Source organism: Coregonus clupeaformis, unplaced genomic scaffold (assembly GCF_020615455.1).
Source record: "Coregonus clupeaformis isolate EN_2021a unplaced genomic scaffold, ASM2061545v1 scaf0227, whole genome shotgun sequence".
Lineage (NCBI taxonomy): Eukaryota > Metazoa > Chordata > Actinopteri > Salmoniformes > Salmonidae > Coregonus > Coregonus clupeaformis.
The window spans coordinates 450,970-472,746 of NW_025533682.1; the positions used below are offsets into that span (position 1 = coordinate 450,970).

Below are 21,777 nucleotides of genomic sequence, written 5' to 3' on the forward strand. Positions count from 1 at the left end.
AGGGAGTGGGAGTGAATCATGGTTGTGCAATCTGAATTTCACTCCACCAACCAGACAAATGAATCTGAGTCATGGGAGAGACAAAGGTCTTGCATACTCATGATAGTGAGTCAGGTTTTTCAAGTATCCACTCGGTTCCCTCATCATGTCTTCCTTCCTCTTCACTCAGAGGGAGAGGCATGGCTGGTGGAATTGGTTTTATTTGGATCCCCATTAGCTGTTGCAGAAGCAGCAGCTACTCTTCCTGGGGTCCACACGTGGTATTATATTAACACTGGTATTACAGCCCTTCATGGTACTAGAAAGGAGAGTTAACCAGTAACTGAGTCGCACTGACCAAACGTATATACACAGTCCTCAAACCGGCCACTCTCAAACGTCTCTTTCTCTCCTTCTCCCTTACACACCCACCATACAGTGCTCGGACACAAGTCTGCGTCTGCCAACCAAACAAATGCAGAACAAGCAGAAAAAGTCACCAGCAATGAGGCCCAAGACAATAAGATCCATAAACGCCTGTACACATATGTAGATTGAATTGCATCTTCTACCGAAGCCTGTCAGTCCCAACCTAATCCATCCTCCTCCTCCTCGTGTCTTACCTTCCTCCTACTGGGTTCACCTCCACTGTCGTCATCCTTCTTCTTCGACAACATGACTCAGTGGAGCGGTGTGAGGTGAGGAACGGTGTTTGGACTAGAGGGCGTGTGTCTGGAAAACTAGCAGTTATGGGCCTGGTCCATTTATGCCCTCTATTTACCCAGAATGCTTTACCCCGATCCAGCCCTAACTGGTCCGGACTGTCACCCATGTGCTGTGCCTCAGAAACAATGCAGAATTGTTCCCCACTTTTGTTTTTCCTCTCCTCTCTCCCTCTACTTGTTTAATTGTTAATTGTTCACAGGCTGGATTGGATTGGGGATTCGTTATCACGGCCAACAACCGTGTGACCCTGAATGGCTCTTGGCTGGGGACTATTGAGGTCATCCACAGCAGACCGGTGGACCCAGGGTGAAATGGTAGGAAGCTGTATTTTGAAGGGGATCAGGACAGTGGGTTCTGCCAAGGAGAGTCCCTGGGCTACCACCACTGGGACGGACAATAGAGTCTTTGTGTAACTGATTAGGCCAATTTTGGGGGGGAACAGGATCTGTGCGTGTTTGTGTGAGACCAAGACTGCTGTACTAGAAAATAATGTAGACTATAGGCCATAGAAGAAATATAGGCCTACAGGATCTCTATGGTGGTAGTTTACAATAGACAATGCCCACTTGCCCAGCAGTGAGAGATCACATAACATCAAAGGTTTGGCTTCATTTCTTGCAAAACATTTCAATCTGTTACTTGTTTTAATCAAAGTTCAAACCAAGGGTCACTGAGGGGCAACAACAGGAAACGGATTTCAAACTTGGCCATCAGACTTGCTCTTTATGCCAGATCGTCATGCAAGTGTCTGAAGGAAATGGACTGCTTAGACATGTGCCCCCTGAGCAAACTCCTCTGCGACATCAGACACAAACACACACACACACACACACACACACACACACACACACAACCATGACATCTAGGTCTAAGAGGTTTCATAGGGCAGGAGGAAAGGATCCAGGGTCAGTAAACAAAGCATTAATCCAACAGACTTAATCAAGGATTTCGACCTGTGTAATCAGACACACTGGCTGAATGCTGACACATTCCAGGAGAACTAACTGTGTTGGTTATAAAATAAATAGGAGATAGAATGCCAAGAATGGGGACTGTGGCAATTGCTAACTTCCATTGAATAATATGTGTTAGACAAGGTCAGTACCAGAATATAAGTGAGGCTGACATGCATGATCAGTGTTAGGACATTCAATGAATGCATGAGCAAACACAGGCTTATCAATGAGTTCCATTCCGAATGTTAATATCCATCCACCACTACATTGAGGAGACCATGTTGTTATTATTGCAGATAATGTGAACTGATTATATGCTATTCAAATAAACTCCCCTTGTTTCCTCGAATGACCATATGTTGCTCTAAAAGCCAATTTATGCTTGATCCAAAAATTTGGTGGGAAGCTTCTTATGGAGGGTGTGACACAATTGCGGAGATTTCGGAGGCATGCAGAGTCCAAATCACGCTCCGTACCGCATCGCGCCGCTCATATTTAGGGGCTCCGTATAGCTCCGCAATGACATGATTGGTTAACGGTAGGTGGGGGGGCGGTACATCCTGTATAAACACAAACTCACTTCCTTCACAACAGCTCTGCTCTGCTAAGCGCAAGAAGTATGAAAGCCCTGACGTCTGCGGCGGCTGCATTGCAGTAAATGCTGTACGGCCACTTCAAACGTCGGATTGCCCATGCTCACAGCTGCATGCATTGCATTAGCATAACATGTGAGTGAGAGATGATGGTTATGCAAGAAAGAAAGAGAGAGAGGGAGGGAGGACCACAGACTGCTAGCAGGGTACAGGGTAAACTGCCTCCCTGCCCTATAGCAGCATTCTGGCCCTGCACTAGGATTACCTAACCGGGTTAAACCAGACTGAACGCTGTGCCCACCATTGTAGTGAAACAACAGTGAAACGTAGGGAAAACAGTTTGGCTAAGGATTATCAGCAGTGCATGATGAATGAACTACCGTTCGAGAAAACTGGATAGCCTACATTTCCTGCGGAACAGTAAAACGCATTGATCACCGAGCAGAGGGAGGAGTTGTTTCAACAGATTGGAGGATAATATTATTGACTGTAGTGGGGAAGACCATTCATCTAGAAATATGAACTGCTGCAATTCATCTTGATCACTGACAAGAGAGAGCAACCATGTGGATCTCTCCAATGCGGCTAAGGGGATACTCATAGCTAGGCCTAATTGTCCATATTAGTGCGTGAAATAGATTAATCAATTTCTATACCACCAGTAACCATTGAAGTCGGATTGGGATTGGACTGGACCAATGATTCCTCTTAATCCCACATCCAGGATGAGACACGAGACAGGGCAGGGGTCCCAGAGAGAGAGAGAGAGAGAGAGGGAGAGATCAAAGCATTCTGTGGTGCACTACCAATGCTGCATAGTAGTAGTTAATACTAGCCTTCTCTCTCCCTGCATCCTACTGCAGAGTCTGCATTAACGGTATTAACCTTGCAGCACATAATATATACATTTAGCATGTTCAGTGATTGCAAGGCTAATGAGAGGTGAATAATAGATGCTAACCCAACACTGCCTAACAGAGCCCACTGTTAGCCAAGCCTGCCACCTCTCACTGGAGCTGGGCATGACTAGTTGACTGTTGCCTAGAGAGGAACCAGGTCAATGTTGGCCAGCCAGCCAGGCAGAATCACAAGCACACCCATGGCCCAAACGACCATCCCGTGCCACATTTACAGTGTCTGGGGAGGACAGGTGCCAGGTGCTCCCTCAGTCCAGACAGAGAGGTGTCTACATTGGCAAGGTTGCGTCACCAGGTGGCAGTGTGTTTGCTTGGCAAGGCGGGCTTTGGTAGTTGTGTAACATGACTGACTGGCCGAGACCACAAAAGGTGAGGTCTCATTAAGCAGTAAGGCCCACGGCTAAGGGCTGTTCTGAGGCACATTACGTCGTGCCTAACAGCCCTTAGCCATGGTATATTGGCCATATACCACAAACCCCTGAGGTGCCTTATTGCTATTATAAACTGGTTACCAACATAATTAGAGCAGTAAAAAAGTAATGTTTCGTCATACCCATGGTATACAGTCTGATATACCACGGCTTTCAGCCAATCTGCATTCAGGGCTCGAACCACCGGGGTTTAATTGTGGTTATATACAGTGCTGTGAAAAAGTATTTGACCCCTTTCTAATTTTCTCTACTTTTGCATATTTGTGATACTGAATGTTATCAGATCTTTATCTAATATTAGGTTTTGGTTGAAGGGAACATAAGTAAACAAATAACACAACAATTACATATTTATTTCATAAACAAAGTTATGCAACACCCAATTCCCCTGTGTGAAAAAGTAATTACCCCCTTACACTCAATAACTGGTTGTGCCACCTTTAGCTGCAATGACTCCAACCAAATGCTTCCTGTAGTTGTTGATCAGTCTCTCACGTCGCTGTGGAGGAATTTTGGCCCACTCTTCCATGCAGAACTGCTTTAACTCAGTGACGTGTGGGTTTTCAAGCATGAACTGCTCGTTTCAAGTCCTGCCACAACATCTCAATTGAGATTAGGTCTGGACTTTGACTAGGCCATTCCAAAACTTCCAATTTGTTGCTTTTTAGCAATTTCCATGTAGACTTGATTGTGTGTTTTGGATCATTGTCTTGCTGCATGACTCAGCTTCAGCTCACAGACGGATGGTCTGACATTCTCCTGTAGAATTAACTGATACAGAGCAGAATTCATGGTTCCTTCTATTAAGGCAAGTCGTCCAGGTCCTGAGGCAGCAAAGCATCCCCAAACCATCACACCACCACCACGCTTGACCTTTGGTATGATGTTCTTACTGTGGAATGCAGTGTTTGGTTTTCGCCAGGCATGATGGGACCCATCTCGTCCAAAAAGTTGACTCAAGTTTGCCAAAAAGCATCTGGATGATCATCAAGACTCTTGGAAGAACGTTCTATGGACAGATGATTCAAAAGTATAACTTTTTGGACGACATGGTTCCAGTAATGCCTGGCGAAAACCAAACTCTGCATTCCACAGTAAGAACATCATACCAAAGGTCAAGCATGGTGGTGGTGGTGTGATGGTTTGGGGATGCTTTGCTGCCTCAGGACCTGGACGACTTGCCTTAATAGAAGGAACCATGAATTCTGCTCTGTGCATTTGGTTGGAGTCATTGCAGCTAAAGGTGGCACAACCAGTTATTGAGTGTAAGGGGGCAATTACTTTTTCACACAGGGGAATTGGGTGTTGCATAACTTTGTTTATGAAATAAATATGTAATTGTTGTGCTATTTGTTCACTTATGTTCCCTTTATCTAATATTAGGTTTTGGTTGAAGATCTGATAACATTCAGTATCACAAATATTCAAAAGTAGAGACAATTAGAAAGGGGGCAAATACTATTTCATAGCAATGTACTTTATTATTATTGTGCTGTAGTCATCCACACTCAGTGGCCAGTTTATTAGGTATACTCATCTAGTACCAGGTCAGACCCCCCTGTAGCAATGAAGGGATGTACCTGGTCAGCAACAAGGTTCAGATATGCTGTGGTTTTCAAACGTTGCTCAACTGTTATCAAGGGGCCTAACGTGTGCCAGGAACACATTCCCCACACCATTACACCACCAGCCTGTACCGTTGACACCAGGCAGGATGGGGCAATGGACTCATGCTGCTTACGTCAAAACTTGACTCTGCCATCAGCATGACGCAACAGAAACCGGGATTTGTCGGACCAGGAAATGTTTTTCCACTCCTCAAATTGTCCAGTGGCCGGCCTGTTAGCTTGCACTATTCTTGCCATTCTCCTTTGACCTCCCTCATCAACGAGCTGTTTTCGCCATCAGGGCTGCCGCTGACTGGATGTTTTGTGTTTGTCGCACCATTCTCTCTAAACCCTAGACACATCGTGCGTGAAAAGCCCAGGAGGCCGGCCGTTTCTGAGATACTGGATCCGGCATGCCTGGCACCGACAATCATACCTCGCTCAAAGTCACTTAACCCACTCGTTTAGTCCATTCTAAATGTTCAATCGAACAGTAACTGAAGGCTTCCATGCCTGTCTGCCTGCTTTATATAGCAAGCTACGGCCACGTGACTGTAGGAGCGAACCATTTGTGAATGAACTGGCCACTGAGTGTATATCAGCCATATTACTATAGTATACTGGAAGAGCATGAGGCCGGCATGTGTGTTGCTCCAGGCCCAGCCTCACTAGGGTCGGCTGCAGGGTAAGCTGTTCCAGGGCGAAGCCACAGAGCAGAGTGACACCCACTGAGCAGCCAGCCTCCATGGGGTCTGAAACTCTGGAAAGAATTCCAGCGAGAAGAGGGGCTTCAAACAACACAGAGCACCAGGCTACAGTCCTGAGAAAAATAAACAGGCACATATGTGATCAGATCTGATACTGTGGAATCCCACCAGGCAGAATCCATTGTTCAAACAGAGAGAATGAAAACAGACAGGGAGGGAGGTGTCGGAGACTCATGGGACCAGTACAGGCCTGGATGGAAGATACTGGGTGGGTTGGAGGACTGTGGGAAAGGGAAAGGGAACATGTGAGAGAACGAGGGCAAGGAAGAATGAAGACAAGACAGGAAGAGGAATTAAACGTTTGAGAGAGGGGGAGTGAAAGAAATAGGGAGGGAGAGAGAGAGAGAAAGAGAGAGAAAGATTGAGCACAAGATACAAGATAAATGTACTATAAGACTATGTACTACGACACCAGCCTGTGCAAATACTCTGCATACGCAGTTGGAGTATGTGTGTGAGAGGCGTCAGAACTCTGGGCTTCCATCCCTGCAGCTGACAGGCAGGCAGGCCCTGCTGTACAGTACTCTTTGTGATGTTCTGCCAACACTAGCTACAGACTGTGCTGTGCTCTGGTTGGAGGGCTCATAGCTGGATGGGGAGAAGTGGAGTCTCAGGCCATCCTGATTTCTGACATGACAGCACATCAGACCAGGAAAAATACACAAACCTCTTGTAGCAATAAAGGGAGGCCAGGACATGATGAGGGAAAATATTTGCACAATGTTGTTACGAAATGCCTTTGTATTGACACATGAATTGAGTTGTTTTTCCACTATAGGAAAACACTACTGTTCTTACATGAGGAAAACCCCTCCACGAATGAAAATGTGATCAAATGTAGCCATCTGCTCAGCACGATTAAAGCACTACCCTCACAGAGGCAGGAATAGATTCACTTCGCGACAAAACCCCCCCAAAAAATCATAAAAAGCTTTTTCCCTCGGGACAGGAATATGGAATAAATGGAAGTTCCTGGGAGAAGATAAAAACATAAGGACGTACTCTCTTCAGCATCAGCAACAGCTTTTCATTAGGTCAGAGTACAGCGCGTCAACCCCAACCAGAGTCATTCTGTATCAGAAAGTAGGCTGCATTGCACTATTTTTGTTTATAAAGCCCTTCTGCATAAACTTCCGCCTCACCTTTCTTAATTGTTAACTTAGACGTACGAGAAAAGACTCCGTCTCAGGGATGGCTATCCCTTCGATCTCCATTGAGTTACGTAAATCTGCTTTTAGGTTATTTGCACCTTACTTGTGGAAAGATCTGCAAGGCACTCTAAAATTGGATAAATTGGTGCCTCTAGGGCAATTCAACAAGGCTGATTGAGGACCTTTTCTGTTTTCTATGACTGTGTTTTGCTTTTCGTGTATTGATGTGTATATTGATGTGAATATTGATGTGTATATTGATGTGAATATTGATGTGTACAGTGTATATTGATGTGTATTGATGTTTAAAAAAAAAAATAAAGACCATGGTCTCAGCATGACTCCCTGTCAAAATAAAGTTCTCTTTTAAAAATACGATTCTACACATTCTGTTTCCCACCAACACCTAGGTATTATCTAAAGACAACTTTAGGTTACCTACCTTATCTTTACTACACATTACGTCATCCTTTTTCCCTCAAAGAAACTGTTTCTCCTCAACATAGGAAAGAGATGCAAGATACTGTTTGGCCAAATCCCCAGACTATCCCACCTGCCTCCCTTCTCTCTCTTCCCCAGTCCATAGACCTTCCTCATGGCGTCTTCTCCACTCCAGGACTGTATTCAGCGGGAAAACACTAGTCCGACTAAGTTCACTTCCAGTCCCCTTTACTCATCCACAACCAGAACTAACAATGCATTCAGAGAGGTACCACAAAACAATGCACCCAGAAGCATTGCTATCAATAATGCGGCAATCATTTTGTGCAGATGACAATGACAAGCCTGTATGTGGAGCCCCACCGGTATGACATGCAATATAATTGAGTCAGTGTAACGTGATGCCCTGAAGGAAGTTTGAACACTGAGAGGCATCTTTGGAACAGGAGCCTGGGAACTAGCCAACCCCAGACAGAGCAGGGTGGAGCCCACACTGGCAGACATGAGATGGGGGAATGCACGCAAAGTGCTGGGTGCTCACTGCTTAAGCACTGATCTGCAGAGGGGGAAACACAGAGTGTGTGGGGGCCTGGAGTTTGATGATAGACCAGCTTCATTCACATCGCTTTTCAAAATACTTTTGAGAAGAGGTGCCTGCAATGTAATGGTTGACTGCATGAGAAGTCTGTCCACTGAAACTGACCAGATCCCAGACACTGCTATTATGGAGTGAGTGAGGCATTTAAAATATATCTCCCAACATCCTCTGCCAATCTCCCCCTCCATATCATGTTGCCAAACTTAACAAACATGGGAAGACAAAACCCAGGATTTTTAATCAGTTACCGCCCTCGGTGAAGAGGTTTGACCTTTCAAACAATGAGGCAATGAAAAGCACTAGAACAGAGCACGGGACCGAACTGAACTGAGTGAACTTTGATGTGGTGAGGTTTTCCCCGCTTTGGAGACGTGAAGGTGAAGTCAGTTGACGAGCTGAAGGGAAGGGAAAACTCACTCCCTAACAGAGTGTTAAGTAAACAGAGGCTAGTCTAATGGGCCGCCGCGGAACAGTGACACGTCTTTGAGAAAGATGACATGGATTGCGCTGTCTCTATGGCATGGCACAGCCAGAACAGTCAGGCTTGGGCCATGCCAACTGGAGCAGCCAGGAAATTCCTCAGAGTCCTTTACTCTCAGAGAGCTCACAGATCAGTTTGTTACAGCAGAGGAACATTGTGCCTTTGTGAAATCCAGGGAAAATACAGTAGAGGGGAGTGAGAGAGCGAGACGGAGAGATGGCTAATTGTCTTTGATTCCAGTGGAGGGAGGATATCCCTCTCTCTGTGTGTGTGTGTGTGTGTGTGTGTGTAAACTGATCCTTGTGTGTGAAGTGTGCATACTCCATTGTGACCCTTGAGCTGTACAGAGACACATCCAGAGCAGGCCCTATGTGTGTGTGCTCAGCTGTAGTGACAGGGGTTGGAGCTTGGACTGCTACAATGTGGATGGTGGGGGAGTGGTTGCTTCAACAAATACACCAGACCCAGTCTTAACTGGCCTATAAGAGAAACACAAGTATGTGATTGAGCTGTGCTTTGGTTTTAAGAGATCCCAAATCTGTCTTCGGATAACACGGTTGATAACATGAATCCCACGTACAATGATACTGGCCTGACACCTCTGCTTGAGGATGTGGGATCTTACATCTTTTCTGAATGATGCCTATTATTCAATTTTTTAATGGAGATGGGAAGGACACTGGGACAAGCCACACCATGTTCAGAGGAAAATATAGCTTCAGGCTTTAATAGAAGGGTCATACAGTACATCTCCATCGGTACTCGAGTTGAAATGATGCCGTTTATGATGTTAGAGCAGAGTTTATGTAATTATATAGGCTACAGCTCTGCACATGCTCCACTTTTCCACAGATTCTCACAAATCTGCAAAGTTAAAAGTTACCCTGGTTAGCCTCCATTAGAATCTGTTTCAAGAGACCCATGGTTCATGAAACCTACCATCGCCATCCACCCAATACTTAATTGACTTGAGTCAGTCAGAGCAAAAGAGACATGCAAACTGACGCAAGGTTGTCAGTAGTCAGCCAGAGGAAGGATGGAAGTGTTCTCTATAGGTGAGCAACCACATGCTGTTAATCCCCTCAGACCTTACTCAACTCTCTTCACAGGGGAGTTGGCTACTCTCACAGGCAAACAAGTTCTTGGAACAGACCGTCCAGGAGTCAGACGCTTTGCAGTTTGCCGAGATACAAATCAGGTCACCGTCACATGGTGGTGGCAGCTTTCGACAGCACAGAGATTGATGGCCCATTTTATGAATTCAGCTTCTAAATGCTAAACCAAAAAAACAAACGGACTGGCGAAAGATCAGGGTCAGGGATATAAAATGGAGAAAAGATTAATGGCGGTCATAAAATCCGGAATTCCGGATTGTTCCGGAAGAAAATCACATCTCATGTGTCGACTGCAGGGTGAGGTCTGACACGTATGAATGTTATGACTCAAATTAATTCAGACACACGTTACTTTGTGTCAACATCATGTTTCCATCCGCCACGCCATATCACTTGCAAGACAGGGCAGGCACCAAACCATTCACTGGCTAGCAACATTTGTGACAGTGAGGTTAATGTCTGTCAACAAACAGGTGAAATGGAGGAACAGGACACCACACACACTTCTCCATAGAGACCTGGTTTTGAATGGCCTACTCAGCGATCCTCAAAAGACAACTAACTTTCTAAAAACTAGGCTAGGCTTAACGGGACAAGAGCAGAGCACAGGCCATGTCAACAACTTAGTCTCCAACCGGAGTCCTTTTTAGGAGTGTAATTGAGGGTGAAACATAGCTCCCCTTTGGGACCAGCTGGCAAGGGTGACGGGGCAGCGAACACCCATACACTGGCTGCTGCACCTGCTCTCAGTGAGGAGGAAGAAGGGCACCAGTGAGGAGAACACAATGCTTACCCTTACAGGAGGGAGTTCTTAGAATGTGACATTGTTCTAAGAATATGGATCTCCAACGGGTAATAAAGAGCCTACACCCATAGAAATAGAAAGAAATTCTTCAATGAGTCTGCGGGTAAGCAGCAACCATTCACATAGATTGCTGAGTGGAGGAACACGTCCTATGTTGAGGCTCTTTTATTTCAACATTTTATTTTATTCACAATAATAACTAATGTTGAGGCTCAAGGATACTGCTTACATAAAGTGCTTTGTGTTGTATGTTTCCACTCACGTCATTCCCTGGTGCTTCCCTAAAACCAGCAGCACCTTCAGAGCAACTGAAGAGGCTGTTCTTTGAGCTCGCCCACTAACACTGTGCCTCATACACACTCATTCATACACTCCTTTCCCTCATTCACTCGCTTCCGCCAGCCACGACTCGCCTAACACAGATGAGCCAAAGAGCGAGAAGGCTAGGCCACACAGCAGTCTACCCATTTTATTCAGCCTCCCCAGCCCTGCTGTTCACGGAGTAGCACTCCATTAGAGGACGACTGGATCAAAACAGACCCAGATAATGCAGGACAAAGTGCCCCCTGATTATACTGAGGCGAGATAGAAACGATAAAAAAGGGAAGGTACATGGTGTGTTATATAAAGACTAAATGTGGGGCTGAGGGAACAGATTTCTTAACAACAGAAATATTGAAAGTATAGTAGGCCTAGCTCTGAAAAGAAATGTTTTGCATGGAAAATCCTCACAAGAAAACAAGATATGCTTGTAGCCACAGAATGAAATAGTGCATCTTCTGATTGTCTTTTGTACTTTAGTTTACCTTTAAAATATGGTTCTCACACGTCAAATAAAACATTATACAAAAATGCATTGCTTACTACAATTGAAATTTGCAGGCCTAACACTATTCAGACTTTGGATTGGGGGGGGGGGGTATTGAGTTTGGAGGTTCAGGGAAGATCCAACCGTGTCTACTAAGTACTAGGGGGTAATTTTGGCGCTTGGGACAGCTGGTCAGGAGGGTCTTGTTTTCAGGACTTATCAGCATGTCAGACACCCACACAGTTGATCATTCTATTTCTTCTGTGAGTAGGACAGACAGACACTGACTGGGACAGTGAGAAAATAAAGTTAGCGTTGAAATCTGGACAGACAGCCAGAGGCTCATCCTGCTCAGCTGACATTTAGGGACAGCCAGCACGGCCAGACAGGACCCAGGGTTGGACTCTGTGTGGGCTGGATTGCCCTCTATTCCTGGACACTAAAACTCCCCTTTACCCTGAGAGAGCTTCCATTTCTTTCTCCCCACCCACTCCTAACAGAGCCAATAACAGAAACGCACACAACGACCATGCCATACAACCCCTCTAAGGGCACAAACCCAAATGGAAAAGATGACACATTCACAAGACTGTAACAGAGACAATTGTTAACTTAACAGTATATTTGGGGCCGTAAATGGTGGCAGACTTCTCTGGCCTCCACACCATTGACTGTATGGGTCTTCCACGGCCAGGCTGATATTGAGTAGCCCTGACAGATAAGCTGATAGCCCCAGAACTGCAGCCCCAGTACATTTACCTTCACTCTGATTTATGAAGTTCAGTGCTGCTTGAATCCTCCATGCCTCCATGTCAATATCAACTTGGTTTGCACTGCTGCTGCTTGGGATTTGTGTGAGCAGAGCAGCACGGTAGAACATGGGTACTTGCAGTTTTGACCTTGAGGCCATTTTCAAAGCAGGAAGAGCAGGGCGATGAGTTAAAAAGGCTTTCATGTCCTTCCTGCGCATTTCATTATGTAGGTTCCGGGGAAATACAACGATGCGCTCCGTTGCATCACTGGCCACATTTCATCCATTCACCAAACACTGAGCAAGCATCTACTGGATGAATGGTGAAAACGAGAGATCCAACAGGATCATCCCCGTCAATGACAGATACGAAGAGGGTAGTCTATGCACACGGAACCACGAACACACACACACGACTGCTCCATCCAATCGCTGCTGGGAAGCGTCTCGTGCTCTCTTCCAATGGCTGCTGAGGAGGCTGGCTACGTGAGCCTGAGCGCGAGTCAGAGGAGAGGAGAGTGCAGCGCCACATGGCTGCCCTAAGGGGTGTGATGTAAGAAAAACAAAGCGGTGCCCAGCTGATTTATACACACAGACAAGTGTCCCCATAAATAAGGACAATTAAGACACACACACAGAGCCTGGAGCCTTCAGCAATACACCCTTTGGCACATAAAGCACAGTATAGCTGCTATAGAACCAGCAGTTGGCTTCTCTTCACCCATTTCAACATGTAGCCATGAGAATGGACTGGGTGACACCGTAAAACTAAGCGTGTAAGTCATTGTAAAACCAAGCAGGGAATGCCAAGGTTTAGCAGGGATTAAGCATGGCTGCCTGCTACCTACCTGCACATTCAGACCTACCTGCACCTACCTGCACAGGGTCAGGCGGGATTCACTGCAAAAGGGGGCTTTCCCATAGCCACACACATATTGCCAAGGCTCTAAAAGCGGCAGCTGAAAAGCCTGACAATTGATGCATGATAATACAAAACATCATGAGAACAATGTTCCAACTCAACTGTTGGAGGGTCTGTGTCACTTAGATCAAGGTCACTGTCCCAATCCCTCAGGGTCGTTTTGTGAATCCAATCAGTCTAACCAAACATCCATTGACAGCGACATCACCAACCAATTCCAATGACTATTGATAATGGGATCTAGTGCTTTTCAATAATTTGAAAATCAGAGAAACATCATCAATATGCTAGATTGCCCCATTCCCCAAATCCCAGCCACACACTCATTGATGTTGCCTCATTTTACATTTACATTTTAGTCATTTAGCAGACGCTCTTATCCAGAGCGACTTACAGTTAGTAAGTGAGTGCATAAATCTTTTCATACTGGCCCCCCGTGGGAATCGAACCCACAACCCTGGCGTTGCAAACGCCATGCTCTACCAACTGAGCTACACGGGGCAATTAGCTGAGTGTCTATAAATGCAGCAGGATTAATACTGCAACAGTTCTGCCATTTATGCTTTTTTGTGAATAAAGCTTTTAAGGATTTAGGCATTTTAGTTAAAAAACACTAAAACACTCAAATAAACCTGATACTCAAGGTCTAGGGTCAGTGACATTTGCTGAAAAAGTAACAGACGGCCTGAGAGTGATAGAAAAAAACATTTATACAATTTAGAGATTATTTCTCCCACAACAAAGCAAGGGAGGGGGAGCTGCGGATTGTGGAATTATATGTTTGTAAGAAGTGCTCCGAAAATAGTATTGCCTCAATGGAAATGTACAATGACATAAAACACACTGAGGGCAGTTAAGTCATTTTTAGGGTCATGCTATTCTGAGTCTGCTCTGTTTAATTGCGACCGTGGAAGGGAACCAACCATCTGTGAGCTCCGAACGAATTACAAAATGTCTGCCTGACCGTAATGTAGCTTTCCCTCGCAAAAGTCAGTGGTCGTGTAATCTGGGCCGAAAAAACAGGCAGTGTCAGAGGAAGCAGGCGGTGTCAGAGGAAGGCTCTAAAAACTGCCACAGACTCCAGCCACTGACTGTTCTCTCTGCTACCGCAGTATAAGTGGTACCGATGCACCAAGTCTGGAACCAACAGGACCCTGAACAGCTTCTAGCCACAAGACTGCTAAATAGTTAACCAAATAGCTACCTGGACTATCTGCATTGACCCTCTTTGCACTAACTCTTGACTAATTACATACACTGCTGCTACAGTTTATTATCTATCCTGTTGCCTAGTCACTTTACCCCTACCTCGGCTATATGTACAGTGCATTCGGAAAGTATTCAGACCCCTTGACTTTTCCACATTGTTATTTTACATCCTTTCTCTAAAATTGATTACATTTCCCCCCCCACCTCATCAATCTACACACAATACCCCATAATGACACAGGTTAATAACATTTTGCAAATATATACAGTGGGGGAAAAAAGTATTTAGTCAGCCACCAATTGTGCAAGTTCTCCCACTTAAAAAGATGAGAGAGGCCTGTAATTTTCATCATAGGTACACGTCAACTATGACAGACAAATAGAGAATTTTTTTTCCAGAAAATCACATTGTAGGATTTTTAATGAATTTATTTGCAAATTATGGTGGAAAATAAGTATTTGGTCACCTACAAACAAGCAAGATTTCTGGCTCTCACAGACCTGTAACTTCTTCTTTAAGAGGCTCCTCTGTCCTCCACTCGTTACCTGTATTAATGGCACCTGTTTGAACTTGTTATCAGTATAAAAGACACCTGTCCACAACCTCAAAACAGTCACACTCCAAACTCCACTATGGCCAAGACCAAAGAGCTGTCAAAGGACACCAGAAACAAAATTGTAGACCTGCACCAGGCTGGGAAGACTGAATCTGCAATAGGTAAGCAGCTTGGTTTGAAGAAATCAACTGTGGGAGCAATTATTAGGAAATGGAAGACATACAAGACCACTGATAATCTCCCTCGATCTGGGGCTAAACGCAAGATCTCACCCCGTGGGGTCAAAATGATCACAAGAACGGTGAGCAAAAATCCCAGAACCACACGGGGGGACCTAGTGAATGACCTGCAGAGAGCTGGGACCAAAGTAACAAAGCCTACCATCAGTAACACACTACGCCGCCAGGGACTCAAATCCTGCAGTGCCAGACGTGTCCCCCTGCTTAAGCCAGTACATGTCCAGGCCCGTCTGAAGTTTGCTAGAGTGCATTTGGATGATCCAGAAGAGGATTGGGAGAATGTCATATGGTCAGATGAAACCAAAATAGAACTTTTTGGTAAAAACTCAACTCGTCGTGTTTGGAGGACAAAGAATGCTGAGTTGCATCCAAATAACACCATACCTACTGTGAAGCATGGGGGTGGAAACATCATGCTTTGGGGCTGTTTTTCTGCAAAGGGACCAGGACGACTGAACCGTGTAAAGGAAAGAATGAATGGGGCCATGTATCGTGAGATTTTGAGTGAAAACCTCCTATCAGCAAGGGCATTGAAGATGAAACGTGGCTGGGTCTTTCAGCATGACAATGATCCCAAACACACCGCCCGGGCAACGAAGGAGTGGCTTCGTAAGAAGCATTTCAAGGTCCTGGAGTGGCCTAGCCAGTCTCCAGATCTCAACCCCATAGAAAATCTTTGGAGGGAGTTGAAAGTCCGTGTTGCCCAGCGACAGCCCCAAAACTTCACTGCTCTAGAGGAGATCTGCATGGAGGAATGGGCCAAAATACCAGCAACAGTGTGTGAAAACCTTGTGAAGACTTACAGAAAACGTTTGACCTGTGTCATTGCCAACAAAGGGTATATAACAAAGTATTGAGAAACTTTTGTTATTGACCAAATACTTATTTTCCACCATAATTTGCAAATAAATTCATTAAAAAGCCTACAATGTGATTTTCTGGAGAAAAAAAAATCTCATTTTGTCTGTCATAGTTGATGTGTACCTATGATGAAAATTACAGGCCTCTCATCTTTTTAAGTGGGAGAACTTGCACAATTGGTGGCTGACTAAATACTTTTTCCCCCCACTGTATATATAACAAATGTTTAAATACCTTATTTACATAAGTATTCAGACCCTTTGCTATGAGACTTGAAATTGAGCTCAGGTGCATCCTGTTTCCATTGATCATCCTTGAGATGTTTAGACAACTTGGAGTCCACCTGTGGTAAATTCAATTGATTGGACATGATTTGGAAAGGCACACACCTGTCTAATATAAAGTCCCACAGTTGACAGTGCATGTCAGAGCAAAAACCAAGCCATGAGGTCGAAGGAATTGTCCGTAGAGCTCCGAGACAGGATTGTGTTGAGGCACAGATCTGGGGAAGGGTACAAAAAAAATTCTGCAGCATTGAAGGTACCCAAACACAGTGCCCTCCATCATTCTTAAATGGAAGAAGTTTGGAATCACCAAGACTCTTCCTAGAGCTGGCCGCCCGATCAAACTGAGCAATCGGGGGAGAAGGGCCTTGGTCAGGGAGGTGACCAAGAACCCGATGGTCACTCTGACAGAGCTCCAGAGTTCCTCTGTGGAGATGGAAGAACCTTCCAGAAGGACAACCATCTCTGCAGCACTCCACCAATCAGTCCTTTATAGTAGAGTGGCCAGATGGAAGCCCCTCCTCAGTAAAAAGGCACATCACAGCCAGCTTGGAGTTTGCCAAAAGGCACCTAAAGGACTCTCAGACCATGAGAAACAAGATTGTCTGGTCTGATGAAACTCTTTGGCCTGAATGCCAAGTGTCACGTCTGGAGGAAACCTGGCACCATCCCTACGGTAAAGCATGGTGGTGGCAGCATCATGCTGTGGGGATGTTTTTCAGCTGAAGGGACTGGGAGACTAGTCAGGATCGAGGGAAAGATGAACGGAGCCAAGTACAGTGAGATCCTTGATGAAAACCTGCTACAGAGACTCAGGAACTCAGACTGGTACGAAGGTTAACCTTCCAACAGGACAACGACCCTAAGCACACAGCCAAGACAACGCAGATCAAGACGCGATCAAGACGAAGGAGATGATTGTGGACTACAGGAAAAGAAGGACTGCGCACGCCCCCATTCTCATCGATGGGGCTGTAGTGGAGCAGGTTGAGAGCTTCAAGTTCCTTGGTGTCCACATCTCCAACAAACTATCATGGTCCAAACAGACCAAGACAGTTGTGAAGAGGGCACGACAAAGCCTATTCCCCCTCAGGAGTGAAAAGATTTGGCATGGGTCTTCAGATCCTCAAGAAGTTCTACAGCTGCACCATCGAGAGCATCCTGACTGGTTGCATCACTGCATGGTATGGCAACTGCTCGGCCTCCGACCGCAAGGCACTACAGAGGGTAGTGCGTACGGCCTAGTACATCACTGGGGCTAAGCTTCCTGCCATCCAGGACCTCTATACCAGGCGGTGTCAAAGGAAGGCCCTAAAAATTGTCAAAGACTCCAGCCTCCCTAGTCATAGTCTGTTCTCTCGGCTACCGCACAGCAAGCGGTACCGGAGCGCCAAGTCTAGGTCCAAAAGGCTTCTTAACAGCTTCTACCCCCAAGCATTTCACTGTTAGTCTGCACCAGTTGTTTACAAAGGGGAAAGGGGGATACCTAGTCAGAATGCATTTAACCGAAATGCGTCTTCCACATTTAACCCAACCCCTCTGAATCAAAGAGGTGCAGGGGGCTGCCTTAAACCGATGTCCCGGGGAGCATTTGTTGTTGGGGGTTAACTGCCTTGATCAAGGGCAGAACAGCAGATTTTTTCCACCTTGCCGGCTCGGGGATTCGAACCAGCAACCTTTTGGTTACTGGCCCAACGCTCTTAACCGCTAGGCTACTTGCCACAACAGCTGTGAGGCATCAGGGTCCATGTATTACAACCCAACAGATGCCAATAGTCAAAGCCAGTGCAACTACAACAGAGCTGATTGTACAGTCAGACTAATCCAGCTCATAGGAGCCCTCTACCCCGTCGCCACAGGAATGGTCTCTCCCAGTGCTGGATTAGCCTACCTGCTCGTGGCTCATGCCTTTTTAGCTCTGGCGGGGAGGAAACCGGGCAGACAGAACAGTGCTTTTTCCTTTGTGAGGGGGCCTTTTGTGATGCCACACTTTTTGAACACAATGCTGGCTCTTTGTACAGGGGCCTGGTGTCAGAGTCTGAACGGAATTCCTTCCCTGTAGGGAGGCCTTTGTCAGAGAGATGTACTGTCTGGGGATTGTCCAAATGAACACTCAGTACTCCGACACCATCTAACCCCCCCTTCACTGGTTATTCATCTTCCAATTATTCCTCTACTTAATATTCTTATTCTTCAACTTATTCTCCATCATTCAAATTGTTCAACTTCAGCTAACGGTTAGCTAACGTATAACTGTCCAAATATTCTACCGAGTACACTTACTGAGGCTGTGGAAACCAGTTCTGACAACTTCAGCTCCATTGGTTACATTTCTACCTGGGTCGTTCTGAATGTTTCACCTCACGGAATACACCCTCCAGTGATGACAGGAAGGGAGAGGGTCTGAAGGTGGAATCCCAGACGCTGACACAAGGCACACATGCTCCTGACTGCTCTGTGAGAAAGTGTGTCTGGCTGCAGCACAGAGATATCCCAGGCCAGATTCAGCTGTAATGTGCTCTAAATGTCCTGGATATATATTGGAGTAGCTTACATTTTTCACTTTGAAAGTGTATGTGTGAGAGTTTAATTACTAACACATTGCTGAATGGACTCAGCCAGAGTCCATTCAGGGTCTAGAGTCTAGCAGAGAGATTATTATCTAGCCGTGGTGCGAACAGCCCATTTCCCTGGTAATAATCACAACACCACAGATGAACGCGACAGAAGGTGCAGTAGCACTCCAGTATTGTGCTGTAATTACATTGTAAGAAAAGGGAGTGTGAATTAACACCTTTACAAAACACAATGACTATCAACCCACACAGGAAGAGCGGTGAGTCAGCAGAAACGTCTGTTTGTTTGGTTTGGTTCATGCTATCGTATGTCTACAGTAGAACACTGAGGTAACGAGAGAGTGGGGTGACTTCAGGTGGACACAGCGTGTGATAATTTTTTCCAAGGCCATTAAAAACTACAGCGATAATTAGTCGGAGTCTTGAGTGCACTGATTGGGCACCATGCCAAAAACACTCGCATCCCATTCCCTTCTGCGTGTCCAAGGCAGGCTGAGAAGCACGAAAGTCAACATGAACGCTAGACATTCATATCGGTACGATATCAATTTTGGAAAATATATCTGCATTGGTGAGCAAATGCGAGTTGTCCTATTGCGTGTGGAGGACAAAAGAAAAAGTGTGTTCGTCGGAAACTAGTGCTTGCCAGTTCTCAACACAAAGAGCAGAATAGACTAGGCCTCTTGAGTGATGGCTTTCCTAGTGGTTTGGCCGATGTACATCAACAAACTAGTTCCAGGAGCTCCTGTAGACCGGCCTGGAGCGAGGCAGTAAGGCCCAGGCACAGAGGGATCTTTCCAGCTCAGTGGGCTGACGGGAGCACTACACCAACAGATCTAGTTCCCATCCCCCACCATTACTCTTCTTCCTCCAATCATCCTCCGTGTTAATGAACACCGCATCACATGCACGGCTCTCCTTGAAGCCCCACTGGAGCGTGTCTTTCTCAGCAGGGCTCTCTTGTTGACACAGGCCTCGATCTCTGGGGGTGGCCCCAGCCAAAGACCTTTGAGGAAGTTCAAACTGATTCACAATCTTTAGCAAACAGTTAATGGCTAATGTGGGACAAGTGACTTTTCTTCAACCCCTTTTCCACTAAAAGGCCAGGACAAGGACTGATTTAGTGTGCAAAACAAAGAGATCAATCCATCCTAGTTTGAGGCATAAGTCTATGCCTTCACTGTCAAATGGACACCTATGAGTAGGAGGCCCGAGTAGGACAGGCAATTCGTTGAGAAGTAACATCCTAACAGAAAGGAGAGAAAGACAGAGTAGCAGTTTCTCATGAGTCATGCCATGCGAGCCAGCTTCAAACTTCACACTCTGGTGCTACCAAAGACAGTACCGTATGAAGATAGGCAGAAACTGCATCTCCAATAGAAATCCCCAATCACACTTGTACGCATTGTCATGGCAATGTTGGCTAGCTAAGCTCATCCACAGAAAACGTAAATTGGGTCTAGCGGTCGTTTCGTGCCGAACTGCGCACGTGCAGGCCCTTAAATCAAAATGCACTCCGATATAAACAACCTCTCCCTCAACGTCAGCAAGACAAAGGAGCTGATAGTGGACTAATGGAAACGGAAGGCTGAGCACGCCCCCATCCACATTGATGGGGCTGTAGTGGAGCAGGTCGAAAGCTTCCAAGTTTCTTGTGTCAATATCACTAAGGAATTATCATGGTCCACACACACCAAAACACTTGTGAAGAGGGCACGACAACGCCTCTTCCCACTCAGGAGGCTGAAAAGATTTGGCATGAGCCCTCAGATACGCTGCACCACTGAGAGCATCTTGATTGGCTGCATCACCACTTGGTACGGCAACTGCTTGACATCCGACCACAAGGTGCTACAGAGGGTAGTGCGTACGGCCCAGTACATCACTTGGGCCAGGCTCCCTGCCATCCAGGACCTCCATACCAGGCGGTGTCAGAGGAAGGCCCTAAAAACGGTCAAATACTCCAGCCACCCAAGTCATAGACTGTTCCCTCCACTAACGCACAGCAAGCGGTACCGATGCACCAAGTCTGGAACAAACAGGACCCTGAACAGCTTCTACACCCAAGCCATAAGACTGCTAAAAAGTTACACAGTTAACCAATAGCTACTAAGACCCTTTTTGCACTAACTCTTGACTCATTACATACGCTGCTGTTACTGTTTATTATCTATCCTGTTACCTAGTCACTTTATCACTACCTATATGTACATATCTACCTCAATTACCTCGTACCCATGCACGGTACTGGTACCCCATATATATCGCCAAGTAATCGTTACTCCTTGTGTATTTATTCCTTGTGTTATTTTTATATTTTTCTCCTCTCTGCATTGTTGGGAAGGGCCCGTAAATAAAATTCTCTGTTAGTCTACACCGGTTGTTTACGAAGCATGTGACAAATGTGAAGTTGTTTTTGACTAAAATGTAAATGTCAGTTTGTCACGAGGTTGGAGTAATAACATGTTCAACTACTTAAAGACATTGGCTTGAGTCTAGGTTGTGCCTTTAGATTGAGAAAATTAACTACTAAGAATTCTACACTTCTCTCATTGACATCTTACTTCGCAAGCGTTCCCAGAAGTCTCGCGATGTTGCGCCTCTGGGTTTAGACACTCTGTGGTGCTACATTCTCCCCATCAACATAGGCCCCAGCGCTCAGGTGATGAAATCTCAGCAGTGTCACGCTAGGGAATGAGGTCTTCATGGACCCAGAGTAGAACAGTGGCTGATTTAATACAGAGATCAATGGATCTGCTTCTCCTTGACCTTGAGCAAGGAAAAAAAACAAGAGCCAGGCCTTTCAATATTACAGCTAAGATTGCTACAGTACAGATGGTATATAGACCCAGAGTCCTGCTTTATTGTAGGCTATATTTGGGAATAGTGGTCAAATAACTGGGCAATGTCAAAAATGTGATTCAGAGGTACTGTAGCCAGCTAGCCTTCTTTTATGCAAGCGTAATAAAGCATCTGCCAAGATATCTGCATTCTTATGACACA

General features: G+C 45.7%; 1 protein-coding gene across 3 annotated transcripts in view; it reads right to left on the bottom strand.

Annotated features, from left to right (window-relative positions):
* LOC121546249 (putative adenosylhomocysteinase 3) overlaps positions 1 to 21,777 on the bottom strand; it is a 42,163-nt gene that overhangs the window by 16,735 nt on the left and 3,651 nt on the right. Inside the window, exon 1 of one of the 3 annotated variants that reach the window (XM_041857391.2) lies at positions 603 to 702. The exons of the other annotated variants lie outside the window; for them this stretch is intronic. Coding sequence (XP_041713325.1) covers positions 603 to 656 — 54 coding nt within the window. The 5' untranslated portion in view covers positions 657 to 702. Of the gene's footprint in view, positions 1 to 602; positions 703 to 21,777 lie in introns of those variants that run through there. 3 annotated transcript variants of the gene reach the window in all.